This window comes from Pagrus pagrus, assembly GCF_965226575.1.
Source record: "Pagrus pagrus genome assembly, chromosome: 11".
Taxonomy (NCBI): domain Eukaryota; kingdom Metazoa; phylum Chordata; class Actinopteri; order Spariformes; family Sparidae; genus Pagrus; species Pagrus pagrus.
In genome coordinates, this window is record NC_140195.1 from 4,942,175 (window position 1) to 4,963,398 (window position 21,224).

General features: G+C 45.0%; 2 protein-coding genes across 5 annotated transcripts in view; one reads left to right on the plus strand and one right to left on the minus strand.

The window, feature by feature from the left end:
• magi3a (membrane associated guanylate kinase, WW and PDZ domain containing 3a) overlaps positions 1-14,952 on the minus strand; it is a 126,685-nt gene extending 111,733 nt beyond the window's left edge. For 2 of the 4 annotated variants that reach the window (XM_084367379.1, XM_084367378.1), the window contains exon 1: positions 13,725-14,952. In XM_084367379.1, coding sequence (XP_084223505.1) covers positions 13,725-14,031 — 307 coding nt within the window. In that variant the 5' untranslated portion in view covers positions 14,032-14,952. The remainder of the gene's footprint in view (positions 1-13,724) is intronic. The other 2 variants (XM_084367376.1, XM_084367377.1) reach the window with 2 other exon arrangements.
• Positions 14,953-17,148: 2,196 nt separating this feature from the next.
• On the plus strand, positions 17,149-19,932 carry LOC311264715 (tyrosine-protein kinase STYK1; the record flags this gene model as incomplete). Its single annotated transcript, XM_084365806.1, has 9 exons — positions 17,149-17,201; positions 17,285-17,428; positions 17,521-17,706; positions 18,205-18,386; positions 18,500-18,574; positions 18,727-18,944; positions 19,073-19,113; positions 19,494-19,590; positions 19,761-19,932. The coding sequence occupies exons 1-9, from the start codon at positions 17,150-17,152 to the stop codon at positions 19,930-19,932; spliced, it is 1,167 nt and encodes a 388-aa protein (XP_084221932.1). The 5' UTR covers position 17,149.
• Between the last annotated feature and the right edge of the window lie 1,292 nt (positions 19,933-21,224).

A 21,224-nucleotide genomic window follows, 5' to 3' on the forward strand; every position in this document is an offset into this window, starting at 1 on the left:
GTCAGCCTTGTTTCATGGTCACAGAGGAATCCTTCTCATCCACGAGCTGCCATTCAGCACGTGTGACTCACAGCAGAGGTGAGTAAGTCGCTGCCTGCATCACTGCGACTGTGTGTGTCTGTGTGATGGAGATCCACCGCCTCAGCCCTTATCTTATATCGTCTGGCATTCAGGTGGCAGGGAGATGGGGGGGGGGGGACGGCGCCACATATTGCCGTAAATTTGTTTCGAGTGCTTTCTCTGTGCTTTCTTTCCATTTCCGACACTTCCATTTTGCAAACATTGCTCCTGTTGCAACATTTATCGGTGATGGTTAGTTTGACTCTTGTTCTGCGTAGTAGACATACAGAGGACATTACTGCCTTCCTTCAGCCCCGAACAAATATGATGAGCGGTACGATGAATCAACAATGCTGATGTAAGTGTCCAGACATAAGAAGGCTTTAGATATTATCTTTAAAGCTGACATCCTAAGATGCTGATGGGGGAAAACAGAATCACAGGAACGCCATCATCCTGCAAAAATGTCATGATGTGCTTATAAAACAATTTAACAGCGAAAACTAAACTCTCTGGTAATCATGGTTTTGCTGCTTCAATCTATGCTGTGAAAAAAAGGGAGAATTTGTTCTGTCACATTTCAATCCTAGAAAGGCAACACCTTTGTTTCACACGCAGAGAATGTTTGCAAAGCGAGAAACGGAGCGCCTTACATTAGCATTAAACAAGCGCCCCGCGTGACATGTCGCGTTACGATCACGGCGCTGACAACAACACCGTCTGCACGCTTCGTGACAAGGGGATGTATTCCTTCGCACTCCCATATGTCCGGTCTGGAGCCGTCTCGTGCTTAAACCGCTGTGAGGGGTCGCGCGGGTCAACGTGGCGGGTGCGTGGGCTGTCAGGACGGATGTGAACTTTATCCATCACTTGAGCATGTGTATTTTTTTTTTTTGTGTGTGTGTGTGAGCGCCTGTGCCTTGCATGTGTGTTTGCTTCTCAACCTGGCTGTGGTGCCTGTCAACAGAAGTGTTGAATCAGTGCGAGTCGCGCTACTCTGCCAGCTCCTAAGCAGCCCCCTGACACACGGACTCTTAGGCAGGCTGGGCACGCAGACGGCAGCAATGCCATCCAATAACAGCTCCACTAAGCCCCGGGCCAGTGAAGAGGAAGTCTGGTGTCATAAGAGCGTAGCGAGTCTGGCCATTAGCCCTCGCTGGACTAGCTCAAGGCTCAACTCCCCTTATCCGAAGCCAAATTTTAGTCCAAGTCAACACATTTGAGCCAGCTTTTACTTACGTTTTTTATTTTTTCCTCAGCCAAGGCGAGCTGAGGGACTCAGCACTACAGTCAGTCTTATTAATCTAATAATTACTTTCAATCAAACATGCAGACAATAGGCCCTTTTGAATCCAGTGGCCTCTTTTCACCAGGTCACCCCGGGCAGTTTGAGAGAACAAAAACAGGTTGTACGTCTACATTACAGTAATACCAGTTGGGCCACATTGCTCTTTACAAATGAATGAACCACTCGAGAGTTATTTTCTGGGGACGACGTTTCAGTGTGAAAGCTTGACTGGAATCATAATAGAGTGAGAGACCTCACGGCCGCACCACCTTGAAACTACTCTTCATTTACAGGACATGTGAAAGAGAGATGATGAATGACCGGCATACAAATGATGAGCCTCGAGTGGTGCTTGATGCGGCTTTGGGGAGGTGCATCTGAGAAACGGGAACAAAAGAAAAGAGATTTTCTAAAGACTGAAAAAGTTTTTTGTTGTGTTGTTGTGTTTACATCTGTGGCATTGATCCCCCCTCAGTTCATTTCTATGTGGGCCGAGGAATTCAGGAAAATTGTAGCGTTGTAAAGCAATATGAGCTCAAGGCCTGAGATTTGAAAGACAACTGCCTTGATGAAAGAAGAAACTGTCTTCTTGAAGTACAAGTTTTCACCACGATCGCCTCGCAGGGAGAGGCAACAATGTGAAACGTCTGCCAGAACAAGCACCTGTTTGTAACAATACACTTGTGTACACAGTTCTCACTGTGCTCAACTAATCCAAAATAACTGCATTCCACACATGATTACCATTCCCAGATGAACACTCATGCAGTGACAAGAATGAAGTCATTTGTCAAACCACTACAACAGACTTCGAGAGATGTCTCACACCATGTCATCACAACCGGTCGCGACTCATTATGTAATAAAACCGTAGTTACACATCGTCCGTGTTGACATTTTAGCAACATGATCTGCTGGATTGAAGTATTTTTCCGATGTTTGCATGGTCTGGACTGAACAAAGCTGTTGTTGGACTGAACCCTGGAAAAATGACAGGCAACGTCTGACGGAGCCAAAACCAATGACGACACTCTTTATTCAGCAAACATCATAAGCCAGAAAAACACTTCGACAGAAACACACTGCTGAAGGTGAGTGCGAGGACAGGAAGTACAGATATACCTTCGAGAGGACTGCAGGGTTTATTCATCCACTCGCAGGTCAGAGTTCGGACACCAGGGTTAACTGGAGCCGAAGGGTCAGAGGTGATGTGTAAGAAGTGCTGCCCTAAATAAATGTGACATGACCCGGTCATCACCCCTGAAGCAGGTGAGGGTCAGGGCCGTCTCCACAAACCAGGACGGACAGAAAACCTCTCCACTTTGAGAGAACAGCTTCACAGCTTCTCTTTCAGGGCTGAATTTATTTATTCACACATCATACCAAGGTTAAAGACTCATTCATATGTAATTTTATAACGCAGGGATGTACAACGAAATGCAAGTAGTAGTCCTTGTATGCTATACAAGAAAATATATTTTATGGTGGAGTGCTCTGCAGCATTGTGGTACAACGGTGGATACTTCTGTATCTGTTGTCAGACGCCAGCAGGGTGAACAGAGTGTGGCTGGGTTGACTGTTGTCTTTGCGTATACTTTGGACTCTGTTGAGAAACCTCATCTAAACCGCTGATGCTCAGAATACAAATGATGCTCTGGGCAGTTTTAATCACTGGCTGCAGAGCCTTCCTGCCCGTTTGTACTACTGCTCCTCTGTAAAAATTGACCAGAACTTGGCACAGGAATTTAACCTTCTAAAGTTTCCTTAAATGTCTTGTAAGAAAGTTGAACTTTGAGTCTCATTCCCAACTCATCAAATACTGATGCTTTGGGATGCCGGCCAACCCGACGTAGAATCCAAATTGGACAAATCGGACCTTTAAGAAGTACAACCTTCTCTTTACTGTTTTTACCACAGTGGTAAAATAGCAGCAGGCTGTTGAAATAATCTGGATTGTTATTGTATGGCAGACTTCAGTGATGGCTACTAGTTGATACTCCAACTATTGCATCACCGCAACGTCAGGATTGCAGCAATACAGGTCCTTCTGCTTCCTTTAAAACACGGAGTAATGCACACGTGATCTCTTGAGTCAATTTGCCTGAAGACCTCAGAGAGCTGGCGACTGGTTAAGACTGCAGCCAAAGCCTGGGGGCAAATTTGTCACCGCCAAACACCTGACTGCCAAACACACACTCACAAGTGCAGAGTGTGCAAGTCCTCCTCTCATTTCAGGGGCAGGAAGATTCTGCAATTTGTGTCCTGGGATTGGCTTATTACCAGAAAATAAGAAAAAAGCCTTCATGGGCAGAATACTGAGAGGGCAGGCTGTCAAAACAGATACCATCAGTGGTCACTGTGAGCTCACTAGCACCCTCCGCAAAGGCAAAACATCATGAATAAGAGCTGTGAGCCAAAGGCACTGTAAATAAGACGACCTCCTGGTGTCCTCGACTTTTCATAAAGATCGGGCCCTTAAGCACATGCAGTGGCTCCGGATGCGTCGGCTGCCTTAACAGGGATGAGATTGGACCCGATCAATAACCTGTTAGAGAAGCAAAGCAAGCTAAATTGGCCGGGCCGAGATCCTGACACCCATGAATTCTAATGAGGACACTCAGGGAACCTCATCTCGTCGGAGCATGACATCTCGCCACGGAGGGAGGAAGGAGCACACGCGACACATTAATAACATAGCGAGAAAATGGCCGACTCCCGTGCCCCACACCAGGACAAGCGTACCTTCACATCGACTTAGTGATTTCTCACCTGAAGACTGTTGCTCTCTGTTCATGTCTACACAGGATTAAAGTCCAGTCATACCAATGACGCAGGCTCAGTTTAGGCAGTATTAACATCTCTAGCCAAGCCCGATCATAAATCAAACATTTCAAAAGCGTTTTATTCTTCAAAAACACAAAGAAAGACATCAAAAAAATAGAATACGGAAGCTTCTGTGGTCAGCCATGAAACACACTCTTCGCTGTTATCATGCAGAGGTCTGGCAGAAAACTCCCGCAGTGCTGCAGCTCTGAGATCAGAGGGGGCCGCAGCAGCAGCTGGCCGAGGAGGTGGTTGCTGTGAAGGTGTGTTAGGAGGACGGTGGGCTTTATATCCGTTTGATATGAGATCTTGTCACGGGCACAAGCAGAAAGGGCTGAAATCGATTTCTTGAGGTGGTGTACCACGACTAAACAGCTGAGTGGGCTGCACTGGCAGAATGAGTATTGACGAAGGCCCATCCACGCAGGCACGGGGCCAAGTATGAAGTACCACAGCCAACCAGGAGATTGAACTCTGAGATTGAGTCTTCTGAACTGATTCATTACCCAGAGCGTAAGAGTCCCAACTGGAGGAACAGAGCGATGCACCAGTCAGCAATCCGTCTTTGTCTTATCATATCCTCCAAAATAAACTCCTGAGATCTACGGGATAATCAATCCAAGGAAGTCAAAGCAGCCTCTGCATACTCCTTCAGTGTCAAAGAAAAAAGATATAGTACGGAGTAAAATAACAGAGGCAGTAGTGGTAGAAGGAAGCACACTGTCCTCCATGTTTGCGTTTGGCCTCAAAAGGCAACCAGAAGTGGAATCCAATTCAGACGTGCCTTAATTTTTCATTATCATGCATGCTTGCGCACACACATATGCAGGCAGCTCACACACACTGGTTACTCGCAGACATGATTGGAAAAACTGGCTGTGCGGTAAGTGTTGTGGCTTGAAGCACAGAGGGCAGAATCATTTCAGACAGACCCAACAGAGAATCAATACTATCATCGTGATTAATCGCAACAAAATCCTTTTTTCAGTCCTGATATTATTATCATTGCCTTTTCTCATTTTCTTTGTCCCGTTCTCCCCAATCCTCTCGCTCCAGCTCACTCTTTCCTCTCCCTCTTATTGTCTGCACTCCTCCCTCTTTGACCCCATTTTATTTCCTCTAAACCTGTTCATCATTTCTTTTTTGTCCGCCCAGTTTAAATCCAATACATCCTTCAAGAGTGATCCTTCTCAGGGAGATTTTTTCGAGACAGTGATGTGCCAGCTGCCTTTCCTCTCTGTTCCCGTTATTGCCTCTGCTGTAACACCACGGGGATGTTTTATACAGAAACAGCCAGAACCAAAGTCCCAAAATAGGCTCTCCACGGAGGGCGGAGAGTGTGCATCTGGAGGGAGCTCGGTTCAATCAACAATCTGATAATCCATCCCCTTTATCCTTGTATCCGCATCTGCACCTGCGTATTGATTCACAACAGCTCATTTCTGTCTATATCTCACCTTTCTGAAAACCAAGTCGCAGTCTGCTGCTCACAGCTACATGCGCGGAGGACAGTTTCTTTGTTAATCGGCCTGCGGACGGTCAGGGTCACCTGTCGGTGCATTCCTGCTAAAAGCACACCGTCCTCGCAACCACTTGTTGTGTGGTAACAGGCCACTCCAGCCCAGATACCCCCTGCTGTTTGTCCCAGGCAGGAGGCACGAAGAGTCCTTATCAGGAAGTCGTTGGCAGGCAAAAGGGAAAAACAAGTGCATCACCATGGCTGTGCCAGTTACTGATTCACGCTCTCGAAGCCACCGTGGACATGGTTTAATGCGAATGCCAGAGCACTGACCTCAGCTTCATTGAAAAAGCTAATGTTTTGGAGGTTATATTGAAATTTTCTCCATCTCTTCACTGTTATTAGAAGCAATGTCATAAAAATATCTTTTTTTACTTCTAACTGTGATAATCAGTGTCCCTTTGCCGCAAGAAATGTAGCTATGTAGGCACAAAGGGCAGGGAGAATCAGCTTATTGTGTATCTTTCAGTAAAAATAGGCGATAAACAAAAAAGTATGAGCTGTATGAATGTAGCGCAGCAGTGGAGGTCATCATTCCTCATGATATAGGAGCTGCCTGGCCTCTGTTATGCATAAGCACTGTTGAGAAGCTGACCTCATCTTATCTCGAACGGGGTAAACAGCTGCAGGGATGGCTCACCGTTGGAGAGAGACCAATTAGGAGTCAAGCTGAGGAAAGGAGGGCAGGAGTCTCTGAGGAAAAAGCTTGCCTGTGTTTGTGTGTGTGTGTGTGTGTCTCTACATCACACCGTCCATTCCCACCAGCAGCGACCCGGAGACACTGACGACGCAGCATGACCATCCAGCGAGTAGAAAAGAGTCAGTCTTGGTGAATCAGCATGCACTCATCTCCACTGCCTTTAAACATGCCTGCCAAGTCATGGCGCCTGCCAGTGAGCGGCACGGCTCATTTGAAGAAGCTATCTTTGTTGCTGGCCTGTTCGTTTCCGCAATGCGGCTCCACGGACGGCGTTAGCAAAGATAGAGGGAAGAAGGGCGGCCATGTCACTAAACATCTGGGGCAGATGTGGAGAGCCGGCGGTTCCACGACTGTAAGAACGATACAGGGATCATTGAATGATATTTGACAGACCTTCATTCTCCTCCCATCCATCATTCATATCTTCCCTTCCTCACTAGACTTGTCTGTCATGCTCTGTAGGAGAAGGAGGACAGAAATGCAAGACAGGAGGAGGCAGGGGTGTAAACCGCATTAGACAGGGGGAGTGGACGAGGAGATCAGAGGCGGTGCAGGGCTACGAGTTGCAGAAGGAGGGGGACGCTCCGGGGAGGATTGAATAAGAGTGTAAGAGGCGTGCTTTGGTATTCATAACAGCCGCAGCCGTCTGGGGGGCTTCTGTATGCCCATCCCGCTCGCACCGTCGTCCCCAGCCGCCGCCGGGCTGGCAGGACGGAGGGCGGAGACGTGTGACAGGTTTAGGGAATGAGCCGGGAGAGCTGCCAGTGGGAGGGGATGATGGGTGGATCTCGCATCAGGTGTACAGCTGAGATGAGCACACACTTAAAGACACACAGAAACACTCACACAGGAAAAAAGGAAGCAGCAAAGAGAGCACAGAGAGGAGAAGGTGCCAGTAAAGCTCCACTTGCAGTCGGGATTAGAGCTGCCAAGATTAGTCAGTTTACCAATTATCGATCAAAAGAAAATTACTTGCAAATTGTTTTGATGATTAAGTAATCGTTTCAGGGATTTTTCAAGCCAAAATGTAAAAACATCTGCTGGCTCCGGCTTCTTAAATGTAAGGATTGGCTGCTCTTCTTCTTCTTTTCATCTTTGGGTCTTTGGATGCCATTTAAAGATGTTACTCTGGGCTCGAGGAAATTGAGATTAGCATTTTTCACTATTTTTTTTACATTTTAGATGATTAAACGATTAATCAATTTTACAACTGTAAATGCCACAAAGATGAATTGCTTAATAGATGAGTAGTGATCTATGAAATTAATCACCAAATATAAGTAAAATTGTCTGATTCAAGCTTTTAAATGTGAATACGTCCTCATTTTTTTTTACTGATTTATTACAGTAAAGTGAAAATCTTTAGGTCGTGGACAAAACAAAGACATGCAAGGACGTAATTTTGGGCTTTGGGGAACACAGACTGCCATTTTTCAACATTTTTTTTAAGAATAATCATTCATTGCAGCCTTAGTTGTAAAAAAGAAAAGTGTTCATGGATCTTTTGTGCACGAAAAGCAGAAAGAAAAAGGACTCTTCTCTCATGCAGGGAATTTTTTACCTCCTTTACAGGATAAATCCTGAGACAAACCTGCAGCTTCACTGTAGACGCAGATATGACAAATGCAGTGACTGGAACAGAAGTTACATTTTTACCGTGGGGAGAGAAGGAGCCACAGAACCTGAGAGATCCTGACAGCTCCTCTCAGCTGGTTTAGAGCAGCTTAGTCATTGAAGCCCCGACTGCACCGTGGGGGGGTGGGGGGACCACATTAACTCAGACTGTGCGCTTACTGCTCTGCTGCGCCGCTGATGGCAAACGTGTGAAGTGTGAACAGCGATATGACAACACCGGAGAGACGAGGCGGAGACAGAGTGAGATCGCCCATTTTGGGGAGAAAAAAAGTAGCAAATTAGCAAATGATGTTACGTTTGCTTTAAAAAATTACTTTGTAGGAATGTAATGAAAGAAATAGTCTGGTTTTTATTCTTCTGGATCACATACTGTAAGAACTACGATGAATTAACAATGCGTTGTGAAAGTGGGAGCATTTTCACCCACCAGAGGGATCGAGGTAAACTTTTGGTGGTGAGACATGAGATGCCTTAAACCTGCACTCTTTCTAACAACTACAAGGGGATGACTGAGCTGGTTTCAAAAAGAAGTCGCGTTTTATGTAAGCTTATGAGAAAATGACCCTACTTCCTACTTGATTTGTTACCTCGGTAACATCTCATAACAGCGTCCTGATGAATTTATGGTCTCAATCATTGAGTCTTAAATCTTCTTCAATACGGCACGATGTTCATTTAGTAAATTACGGTTCCTACGGTGCTAGCTGCACTTTCTCGTTCTGTCTTCCACACGGTACACAGGCCTCGTTATATTTATCTTTATTTACTAAAAAAAAAATACATTTTATGTCCTCAATGTTTTGCCAGTTTTGCCTCTTGGTATCAAGTACACCGTTTTATTCAAGATATTTAATCAAAGCTAGAAATTCCAGTATTATGACAACACTATTTCACAGTCTGTTTACAATTTACTAAGACTCTTATCTAGATCAGACTGCAACATAAACAAGTAGATAAAAAAGTAAAGCTGTCATAATTAGTTGATTAATCAATGAGTTAATTGAAAGACAATTAATTGGCAGCTATTTTGGTAATTTGATCTTTATTTGTGTCACTTTTTAAACAAAAACACCAAACAAAACTTGGTTCAAGCCTTTCTAACGTGAGCGTCTGATTTTTTTCTTTGTCAGACATTAAAGTAAACTGATATTATATAGACATCCAAAACAAATTATTGATTAACTGAAAGCAAAATAAGCAGATTATTCACATCGTCACCCTCAAACAAAAGAAATATCCGGTTAGAGTTCAGAGAGCCGCTCTCACTATCTTCAACCGCCCGGTCAGGCCACACGTGTAAACCGACACCAACAAGTTCAGACACATTCCCCAGGTGCTTGTCCAAAGGCATTATGGGAAAACTGCATAATGTAAATTACCAAGACGACGCAGAAACAGACAAAGCAGGGTGGAGAGAAAGTAGATATATCCAGAAAGGTAAATTAAAACCCTTCATCACAAAGTAGCTCCTGGGACACGCTGAACATCGCAGGCCGGTGATGTATAACAGGGTAAGAGGATCCGAGGAGGGGAGGAGGGTTCTCTGAGTCTCTCTCTTTTTGAACAGGTGGTATGAATAAAAAAAAACCCTGCTGCAATTATCCCTCGCTCAATTATTCAAGCTTATTGTTACCTGCACTCCTTATGGCATCATTTGTCTTCAGGATCATTTCCTGAACTCTTTTTCCTGCATGCTTGAAAAGACAAAACAGAAACTGAACACTGGCTGTGAATTCTTTATAATTAAGTGTCAACATCAGAATGAAAGATGAGAGTTAAATACCTCGAGCGATTTGGGTTTATAGCTCCCGTTTCTATATGAAAATGGTGAATAAAAAGAGTAAGCTCGTCTTTATCACCTCTCCTTGGGCGCTAAGTAGCGTGCTATTGTGTAGAATGACACTTTTTTTGCAGTTCATTTCTCACTAGGTGCTGCAGGTAGAGCTCCTGACTGCTGCGTCCCTGATGTGCGCTTTAAATAAAAATGCTTCTCTGTAGCTAGAAGACTCGTGGGGATTTTCAGGACTCCTTACTGTTCGTCTTCTGAATAAAAAACTCATAGTAGTGAAAATACAAAAATCTAAAAAACACCTTTCTGAAAAAATTGCACTTTTAAAAAGACTTTACACAGCTGCATAGGATCGTCACTCCCCTACATTTAAGATTTGTATTAATGATGATGTGTTATGTTCCCCGTTGAAATGATTCGGACCGTTACGTTAAAGGAATATTTCACGCAAAAATGAAAATTTTGTCATTTTGTACTCAACCCTGTGCAGATTTAAAGTCAGGTCCACAAATTACTTTCTGGAGCTTCACAGCAAGACAGTGTTGCAGCAATTTCCTCAACTGAGGTAGACGGGGGACTTTAGAGTTTTAAAACATTAAAGAACGTAAAATGAAATGGCTCCATACAGCCTCTCTGGTGTAATCTAAGTCTCCAGAAGCCCAGAGGTTCCGAATTGATTTGAAAAAACATTATTTACACCTTTTTTTAGGCCAAAATCTTCACTGTAGACGCTAAGCTAAAAGCGTTAGGGACATGAGCTCGACCAGGCGTTTAAATAACATCTTTTCAAATCAATTTGGGATCTCAGGGCTGCTGGAGACTTAGATTACGCCAGACGAGCTGTGTGGAGCCATTTTGTGTTTTTTTTCAGCTGTTTCGGAGAACGCTGCTACGTTGTTTTGCTGTAAAAGCTCCATGAAATGTTTTGTGGACTACAAATCTACACCCAAAGTTGCATCAGCGCGAGTACAATGAGTAGATAAGGACTGTTTGTTTTTTGTTTTTGAGTGAACTTATCCTTTAAAGCAGTGGGGAGAGGCCAATGTTTTATGTCCATAACTTTACATGGAGGAACACGTCACAACACTGTAAAAACTTTGACCTCTGATAAGAGTGTTTCCATCTAGACCTTGCCCTCAGAGATGTACTCATACACCGTGTTCAGATGCAATCTCTGCAGTAGCACTCTCCAGTGTGAGCCACGGCCATCTCAGTATATCATTATCATTATTTAGAAGGAAAAAACAGTCTGAAAACTCCTTTCTCGATTTTCATTACAGACCTGATTTGTGAAATCAACGGTGTTTTCCAGGGACCTGAAAGCTAAATGGTCGATCCGTAAAGCTCCATGAGGCAAAAACGAGCACATCTAAGTTTGTTTACATCATTAATCAATGAGCTGCCCACTCACAAGTCTCTAAGCTGCAATAGGTATCTGCGATCGCTATGCCTCCACTCTCAACGGTCCCCTCAAGGTTACTGGCTATTGCCTCGCTCCACTCTCAGGAATGGAGCTGCATACTGAGTGCACCGGCTGGTCTGGGGCCAGAGGACCACTCGAGGATAAAACTTCTGTTTTCCGTGCAGGAGAACTGACGAAGAAGTCGCGGCGAAGGTGCAAAAACCGTGTTTGATTTAAAAGCTGCGGGTGCAATCTGTGGGTATCAACCAAAAGGCAGTTAGAGTCTGAAGAAAGGTTGTGCAACGGTTTAAAGATTTGTTGGATTACTTTAGAGGATAAAGTGGCTTGTGAAGAATAAAAGAAAGAAAAAATGCAGCACACTGGTGATGGAATAAGACTGGAGGAAGGGCACCGAGGCAAAAGTGAGAGAGTCGGGAGTGAAATATAGAATAATGTAGCGGGGGAAAGAAAATACCAGAGACGCGGGGGACGGGCGAAATGTGATGATAAGGCATAATCGGCTCAGGGGGAGAAGATAAAGTAAAGACAAACTAGGCAGCGAGGAGGGAGAGGAGGAAGAAATCCACCATGGAGACAGACTGAAACGATGGAAAGGAACAGTTCACCCAAAAATGAAAATGTAGTCGTCTTCTCGACCGCATGCTTTTGCTTTTGCATGCTTTTCCTCTCAGTAGCCGCTTAGCTAGAAGCGTTAGCGTGCACCCCGTCTGCAGTGGGTGCACGAGCTCGACTGCATAAAGAGGGTGTGAATGTTGTCTATTCAAATCAATTGCTGATCTCTGGGCTTCCAGAGACTTGGATTACACTGTACAAGCTGCATCGAGCCATTTTATTGGGTTTCTTTGGTCGTTTTTTTTAAGTTATAAACAAGTCCCTATCGACTTCAGTTGTTTGGGAGAACGCTGTTTTGTTGTGAAGCTCCAGAAATGTTTTGTGGACTACAAAACTTCATCTGGCTTTTAATTAGCGCGTTGACGAGTATACAAGGACTGAATTGTAACTTTTCGGTGGACTGTTCCTTTAACGCGACACTCGACGGTTTAGCAGACACAAAAAATTCTCACCTAACATCCCCCAAAAAAGCCCGACCACTGTTGTCTTAACCTCCCTCCCGACATCTCACGAGAATACAAGTTTACATCCACACCGGTCGGCTAACATCTGATCTGCCCATCAGGCACCTCATCTTGGCACGGAGCGGCCATCAATGATGGATGATGCATGAATTAATCATGAGAGAGGGGACAGAGATATAAACACACGGTGAGGCCCCGAGGAGAGCAGAGGAGCCTATGGTAAGCAGGCTGCGGCTCGAGCATCGCTTACCATAGAGCTAACATTACATAACACAAGGTCAAGGGAACACTTGGTTAGCTCAAAACGCACTTTTCACCAAAAACTTGAGTCCGAGCACAAGATTAAACAGCCGGGCTGATGCATTATCACACTCAGATCACCTCCAAGTGAAAGTTTAATCAAATGCGGTGTCTAAAAATGAAACTGCTGACTGCACCGGACTTCCCCACACTAATATTGTGACAGTCATGGTGTGAGTGTGTGTGGCCAGACCAGCGCTGCATCCTGGGGGATTTAAGGGATATGGACCTAATTGATTCAATTAGACTTGGACTCACCTCAACGCTGCAGGCGGACCGACACTGTCTAAAGCTGGCAAGGCGACCATTAACAAATCCCTGCTAAGTGTTGTGTAAAGTGCCACACTCAGCAGTGCCTCTATCAAATCCATCCACACACACACACACACACCCATCCTGTCCCACATGACTGCTAGACTTGGAGCTCGCCAGTGTGTTTGGGCACATTTAACACACCCATCAGGCGCGAGTGCGTGTGAGCCTTAAGGAAGTACAACAACAGACACATAAATCTAATCAATAAGCTTTTAGCTGCGCTCACACGCAGAGAATCACAAACAGCACTGGAGCAGTTTGTGTCACGCCTGTGTGAGAGTGTGCGTTGCTGCACCGGGTCGACACTTGTGCTGTGGATGCAAAAGAAGATTACAGACAAAAGGATGCAAGCGTAATGACCGCTGGTGGCTTGTGTTGTAGCGCATGTAGATGTGGGCGCTGTGGAACAAGACAGCATGACTGTGGAGGATTGTGCTGCAGAGGCAAAGGCAGCAATGCAGACAGAGTTGTGTCTCCGCATGAATGAAGGGGAGACATGCGGATAGATGATTCAGATACAAACCGGCTGGAAAGGCAGATTTGACCTGTGGACTAGCTTTCACACACACACACACACACACACACACACACACACACACACCTGATCCTCCTGCACACTACCCTGCAGGCAAACAGGGGCTCAGCTGTGAGGCTCGACCCCCCCAAGTCCCTCTTATTTATTCATGCTACTACACAGACCTGTCCTCTCTCTTCAGGTTACAAACCATCTGAATGCACATCACACACAGGGCAGGTTTCAGGGGTAGGGGGGTGGGGATGGGAGGGGGGCACACACCTGGTTTCACAGTCTTCATGCGGATGGGCTCCCGAAAGTGGCGGATGACAGCCAGCGTGTCTCGGTTGGTGAGTCCGCTCACGGGAGTGCCGTTCACCTCCAGCAGCACGTCCCCGCTGCCGGGAAACCTCCCGGCGTGGCAAACCAACGCCTCCGAAACTATGTGTCCGAGGTGGGGGAACTCTCCCAGCTCCGCGCCGCCTCGCACCTCGACCACCGTGACCAGCTCCCCCGAACCTCCCCACGACACGGTGCACTCCTGTACTTTGGTGGACCAGTGCTTCTTCTTCTTCAGCGTCTTGGACATTGTTGGAGGCTCTTGTAAAAAAGAAAAAACAGGAGGAGGAGGAGGAGGAGGAGGAGGGGGGAAGTCCAAGAACGATCGTCCTTCAACGTAACAGAAAAAAAACAAAAACAAAAAAACAGCTTCCGATCCTCAAGACGCAGTGACGCACGGGAAAATCATCGCAGATTTGAGAGAAGTTGAGGCTGCTTTCTTGAGTTGTATTCCATACCAGGGTGTGTAGCTTTTCTCACATCCAACTCCCTCTGTTGTTGTTGATGATCGATCCTTCCATTGAGTCACTCGAGCATCACCTGTCTGAGACTGGGGATGCGAGAGCGGCTGCGTCAGTGTCGCATTGAAGCGGAAAGTGTTGCCTCTCGATGCTGGGGCCGTCTCGATCCCCCACACCCCAGTTCACACACACACATACACACACACAGCACCGTGCACCTAAACAACACAGCAGCTTCCTTCACGCCTGTAAACACAGATTTTTATATTTACAGCGCGGGATCCGGATCCTGTGAGCCCCGCAGTCCGTGCGCACCGGAGAGCCCGTCACTTCCAACAAACGGAGTGTTTATATTCCACTTGAAAAAAATTCAGTCCAGTTGGTGACACTGCCCAGAAAAGAGTTTGGACGAATGGGGTGAAACTTCAAAAACTGGTTTCCATAAAAAAGGCTGATCGGCGTCAGGTCTCCGCTCGGTGACAGCTCTTCATCCACACGGAGAGACAACTTTACTGCGCGCACCTGTCCTCCTCTCCTGCCCTCCTCCGCGGTGACATCAGCAAAGGCAGTCCTTGGAAACGGAACAACATACCTGGCCCTCCTCTGAACCGGGCGGTTATGTGATCCTCACGCAGCTGAAGCCCTTCCCTCTGGCCCCCCCCGTCCCGCGCTCTGCGCTCTTCCCGGCTGCTCCAGACGCACTGTGGGGATTTTTGTTTTCCCAACTAAAAACTACGCAGCAGCATGAAACAGTCGTGATCCGATTAGGCTTCACTCCATAACTTTTTTTTTTTTTTTTTTCCCCTGGGATCTCTTTCCGTGTTGCTTTCCTGATTGCAGGCGCTTCTGTCCAATCAGACACCGGGGGGCCGATCCTGAAGGCTCTCCATTGAACCAATGGTGACTGACAAGGGGCGGGTCCTCTGTGGTTGGGAAGCGCTGGATTTTGTTTCCATGGTGTGTTCAGCAAGGCGGAGTTCCGGCGGCTGGGACTCATATTTTTCACGTGGGAAATGTTTATGAGAAGTTCAGGATTGGTCGACCCACAGTTTGGATCCAGTCCACCTGATTTCTGTGTGCTCACTGTACAGTGGGCCGGACCCTCTGTGTCCTGCCTGAGTTGGATTTTGTAGTTTCAGGTCCATGAAATGTTTTCACGACCTTTTCCTGCTCTCAGGACTGAGGAGCAGGCGACTTGTTGGAGGCGATTTCTTGCGCAATTGTGCCCCCTTGTGGTTGTAAAAGTCAGAGTCCGGCACCTTATTCATAAAACCTCCTATGAGACAAATAGCACACAGATACACAGAGGTTTTGTGTTTGAAATATTAAAAACAGACAACATTTGATTGTTTGCACTCATTCCTCCTGTGTATTTCTGTTTTTGCAACAGCTGGTGTGCGATTCTGTTCATTGTCTGGTGAGCCAGAGCTGAGTTTATCATGTGGAACCTCAAAAACAAACATGTTACATGTCATTTACTTAAGTATTAAAACAGCAGTTTATCCTCCCGGGGTCTCTTTTATTTTCACTTACAAAACATCATTAAGAACAAGAGGAAGAATCTGTATTTACACATACAATCATACAATGTGCAGCACCAGATCCAAAGCACTGCCTTGCTCAAGTGCACTGGAAATACATTAATACACATTTGTAACATTGCTACTCAGAGTAACACTCAATACAGAAAACCAACAAGACCCCCAAAAGTCAACACAAAGTTAAAGCCTACCTAATACACACACTCTGTGTAATCGGGGAGCAGCAGTAGCTCGGTTTGTAGGGGCTTGGCTGGGGACCAGCTCAGGACCCGTTCGGACCAGTCAGGGCAGAGTGCAGACTGCCTTGAACAGGGCACCGCAACCCCTAACCGCTCACAGGGCAGCCCCCTCGCTCTGACATCTCTCTCCACATTCATGCATGTGAATGAGTGTGTATTTCAGGCTTGTGTGTAAAACAAAAAATCCCTAAAAAAGGATTCATAAAGTACGTCTTCTTATAATAATAATAGTTTCATCTCTTTAATCAATGTGAAGAAACAACAGTTTTATCGTAATGACGCTTGCTAAGCAGCTAGCCTCGACTCTTCCCGGTCCAAAGCTCCTGTGCTAGCGGTGTAAACACTTTCCCAGAGCTCTGAGTCAGGACTGCTAGCTGCACGGCTAATTGAGCTAACTAGCTAACGGCAGCTACCGTTAGCAGCTGTAGATGGCTATTCTGGTGATATACAGATGGCCAATTCTTACACATTGCACCTTTAACGTTTTATGAAGACATGTAGTACTTTCTGAAATCAGAGAACTTGGTTACGAATCCGATGCCACCGTTGAACCATAATGAACTGTGCTCTGCAACATGTCTAATGACCAATATATTGAATAATAGTGTCTATCTGATAAATACATGATTGGTTTCTAAACAGGATTTATGGGATTTTTAGTTGACCTTAACCAAGCCAGACAAATATTATGTGTGTATGCACTTGTAATCTACTGAGGCAGTAACATGTGTAAGCACAATACCGGTTAATGTTATCGTTTCTCGTGACTGTAAATGATTAACATTCAGTCAACTTTCCAGTTCAACCTCTTCGGTCATCGTCCTCACTGGCACAACCACAGAGGTGAGCCCATTTTCTGAACCAGCTGCCTTGTTATTGGGGATTTTTACAACTTTTTTTCCGCTGCTGTTCATTTTTTATATCATAAGATCTGGAAATACGTAGTTACCCGAACATTATGGCATCAGGTGTCAGGTAGGAAAATTTGACTTCATGTCTTGTTTGATATTTTTTTTCTCATTTTCAAACACTTGATAGTTTGACTCGACACAGGGTCAGACTCTCCTGGTTGTGACTTTTGAGTTTCATCTGTTGACATGATCTGGCATTTCTCTCATATGTGAAAAATGCCAGCTGCTCCTCACGGCTGTGGCAACGATACTTCGCTCCCCATGTGCTGTAAGTCAAACACATGTGGCGCTCATTGCTTTTTTCAGTTTTCTTACACTCAAACTGCTTTCTTGTCCCACTTGTTGTTTCAGATGAGGAGTCATCGGGCACACTTGCTGTAATTATCATCCCTTGTTTGTTGGGTCTGAGCACGGTGTTGGTGGTGGCCTCCATTTTCTACAGTCTTCACAAGAACAAGAAAAGAGCACAGAGCATGTCGACTCATTCTACAACTGGTAATACCATGAGAATTCAAAATTGTTGTTCTTATTTTATCAGTGTCTGAATTCAAAGGGGGGTATTTTATCTCTGGTCGTGTTTTTAACAGGCCAGACTGCGGCTTCTGCCAGCACTCCAAAGGTCCAGGCAGCTTTGTCTCCTTGGGAACTCCCTGAGGAGTCCGTCCTTGAGGGACTAGAGTTTTGGCAGACGGGTCGCTATGGCCCCATTTGTAAAGGTCTGCTGAAGAAGAAAGATGGAGCCTCTTATGCTGTGGTGGTTAAGTCCCTCCGAGGTACGACATGAATCTTTTGTGTGGCATGACGGTCAAAGCATGTGAAGAGATAATTGGTGTTTTCAGGGCGACGGGAGCATGATAGGCATTAAAGGGACAGTTCAACCGCAAATTAAGAAAACATATTTTTTCTCTCGAGAGTTGGTGGGTGAAGTTCGGAAGAAGGCCAATAGTTCTGACATGAAACTGCTCACAACAAAGTCTGTGGATTATCTTGAGTAACTGGGTCGTGTTTTACATTGCTGGTGAGTTTCAGCACCACAAGCTGAGTGCCATCTAGTTCTGTTATATATGAGAGAAAGGCCAAAATCTCCCAAACTCAACAACTCACACCAAAACAATCTAGATTGATAAATAACACTACAGGTGAGAGGAAGAATATGTACCTTTGTTTTTGGGGTGAACTGTTCCTTTAAGATGCAGTATATTTTTATTAAACAATTAAAATAAACAATTAAACACTTCCTGTTCTCCTGTTGTTAATGTAACACCATATAGATGGCACCAACCAGCCTGAAGCTAAGGAGTTTGTGGAGTGGGTCCTCTTCCACGCCACAGTGTGTAAACATGAGAACGTGGTGCGGATGTTGTACTGTCAGACCAAACGTCTGCCCATGTATCTGGTCTTAGATGCCAGCAGCCCGGGAAACCTCCTTCACTTCCTCTGGACACTCAGAAATGTAACAGTGGTGCACAGTCCAGGTTTAAATAACAAATGTTACGTGATGCTACATGCAGCCTTTAATGCCTGAGGTTAGTGGGATGACATAGATTTTTTTGTTCCCTCTTGAAGGACGCAGCAGATACATCTCTGTACTTGTCTGAGAAGTCAGTGTTTCTGGTGGCGAGGCAGGTTGCAGCCGGTCTGGTGAGACACTTTTTCTGGACCAGTTATTTCCCAACAGACAACCTACTGCAGAAGTCATTCTGTCTTTGACTCGTGCAGGGGAAAGGTGTTGTTTCCCTCGAGGTTTGAACCAAAGATTGATTTGTTTAAATGTTAACCGGCTCCTCCCTCAGGATTACCTGATGTCAGAGCACAGGCTGGTGCACGGCGATGTTGCTGCCAGGAACATCTTAATTGGGCCAGGCCTCTCGGCCCGGGTGTCCGGGCTGGGCGTGGCGTTTGAAGGACGCAAAATGGATTCAGCGGCGAGGCAAAGGGCAGCGGAGGTGCCTCTCAAATGGCAGGCTCCAGAGAGGGTTGTGATGCAGCTCAGTATCGACCGGAGCGATGTGTAAGGGCAGTGCAAAGGCTGAGAAAAGCAAACACACGCAAAACAAGTGGAATGTGTTGGTTTATCATCCATTTACTGTATTTGTACTATTGCATGACTATAACACTAACATTTTCTTTTCTCTATAGGTGGTCGTTTGGAATCTTGCTGTATGAACTGATTACTTTAGGTAACGCTGCATACTTATATGTAATGTCAGTGTTTGTGTCTTTTCCGATTAGCTTTCTTTAAATGTACGGATTTACACAATCTATAGTATTGGCACACCCTGCATGACGGACCACCATCAGCATCACACGTTACCATTAGGGTCACACTCATTTATTCAAGAAAAAAACAGTTTACACTTAGGGACACAAATATAGACCATATTCACATGACGGCCATTTACCTTTGACTTCCTGCTTAGGCTGGGAAGCTCAAATGTTGTCCTGCCTTGCTCCAGGGTGCAAGTCATATAAACATTGGCAATCCGACAGACTACCCCAAAATTTGCGTCCCTTATTGTAAAGTATTACCTTTAATTCTTTGTTTGTTTTTCTCCCACAGGTGCTCCTCCATACCCCGAGCTTGAGCCTCTGTCTGTCCTCCCAAAGCTTCAGGGGTCTTATCGAATGAAGAGACCGGACTACTGTGGAGGACCTTTGTAAGTTAACTTCTGAGAAATAGGTCACATTGTTACACTACAAAGTTGCATTTTCCTTCAAATCTTCCTGAGCTATTCTTCCAAAACGTCAATGTTAACTTCCCCCCTTTGCTCTGAACTAACTGGCTGTAAACGCGTACCTATTTTGCATTGCTTTTGTACGTTTTAAGGTACGATCTGATGAAGTATTGTTGGATGTGGAGCTTCAAGGATCGACCTACATTCTCGGCCATCATGAAGCTGCTGGTGTCCTCGCTGCACCTGGCAGATACAGAAGCCATTTGTATTCCTGACGTCATTGACGAATTTGAGTATAACAAACAGGCAGGGCTGCTCTCATAGGCTCACACCAAACATGTCAACACCTGCGAATAAGAAACAAGGCATGTAAAGTGTGATTATATCTCAGATTGCAATGTCACATTCACTCAGTGCTGCTGAATGTCTATCATTGACTTAGCATTTTTACAGTCAAGCATGTGTTATGAATCAAAGGAAAGCAAGTCATTTTATCATCACAGTTTTATTGTCAACAACAGACAGATCTCTTAATATTCATTAAGATCTTCTATCTTCTTTATCATTGGACAGAAGTGTAGTTTTTGTATCTCATGGCATGCATACATTACTGTAAGAATATTACAGAATATACTGGAGTGGATTTGTGTTCAGTCCGCACTTTACAATGTCGATTTTCCTCACAGCATTGTCAGTCATAAACCTTGTCAAGACCAGTGGGTTTAAATCAATATCAGAACCAGTGGACGGGACCTTTTGTATTCAGCTCAGCCTCAGCCTGCTCTGTTATCCCTTGTTAGGCAGAGACATTTAGATAATTCAGGTCACTGATGCCTCTGATTTCAAGTTATGACCAGTTTCAGCCTGTTACTCTGTGCCATTCTGAACAAAGTCTTATGAAACCATGCCGTTGACATTTGTCCCTCATACGAAATTGTGAAACAAGGTGAGTGAGGCCAGAAAAAGTGATGGCCAAGTTAAAGAGGTGGTCTGTTGAACATGTGAGCTCAGCCAATGTCGAATGTTGAAGTTGCAAAAGAACTTGAAGAAAAGTTTATGTTTCGACCACTAGATGGCAGCAAAAGTAGAATTTGCAGCCTGTGTGTTGTTTCTCTTGAAGGGTTAATTCACACTGAACAGTGACGTCACTGATTCATGCGTGGATTTACTATTTAGTTTGCAATGCCACTTAAAACAGAAGCAAACAGCATCATCTGATCAGTCATTTATTTTATTCAACCTAGTGAATAGAAAACTGTTTTGTGGGCACCAAAAAGGGAAAATAATGTTTTGCTGTTTTCATATTCACATGGGCAAACAAATAAATATGAAAACCAAAACTACAAGACAACAAAAGTCTCTTGTTTTTTTGTTTCTGTTGAAACTGTGTTGTGTCACTTACCTCAGTGGAGACTGGAAATTCAAAGAAACATTTGTAAGGCATGTTTTAAATTGAAAATTGAGGGGATTTCTAAGAAATTTAAAAAATGTTGGAAAATTGCTGTTAATCAGAGATAATCAGGGATAACAAATAGAATGCAAGCTGTTATACGCAGGTTTATTAATTAAATAGGCAACTGACTCCTTTCGCATTGCCAGAAGGTGAGTTTGATGTT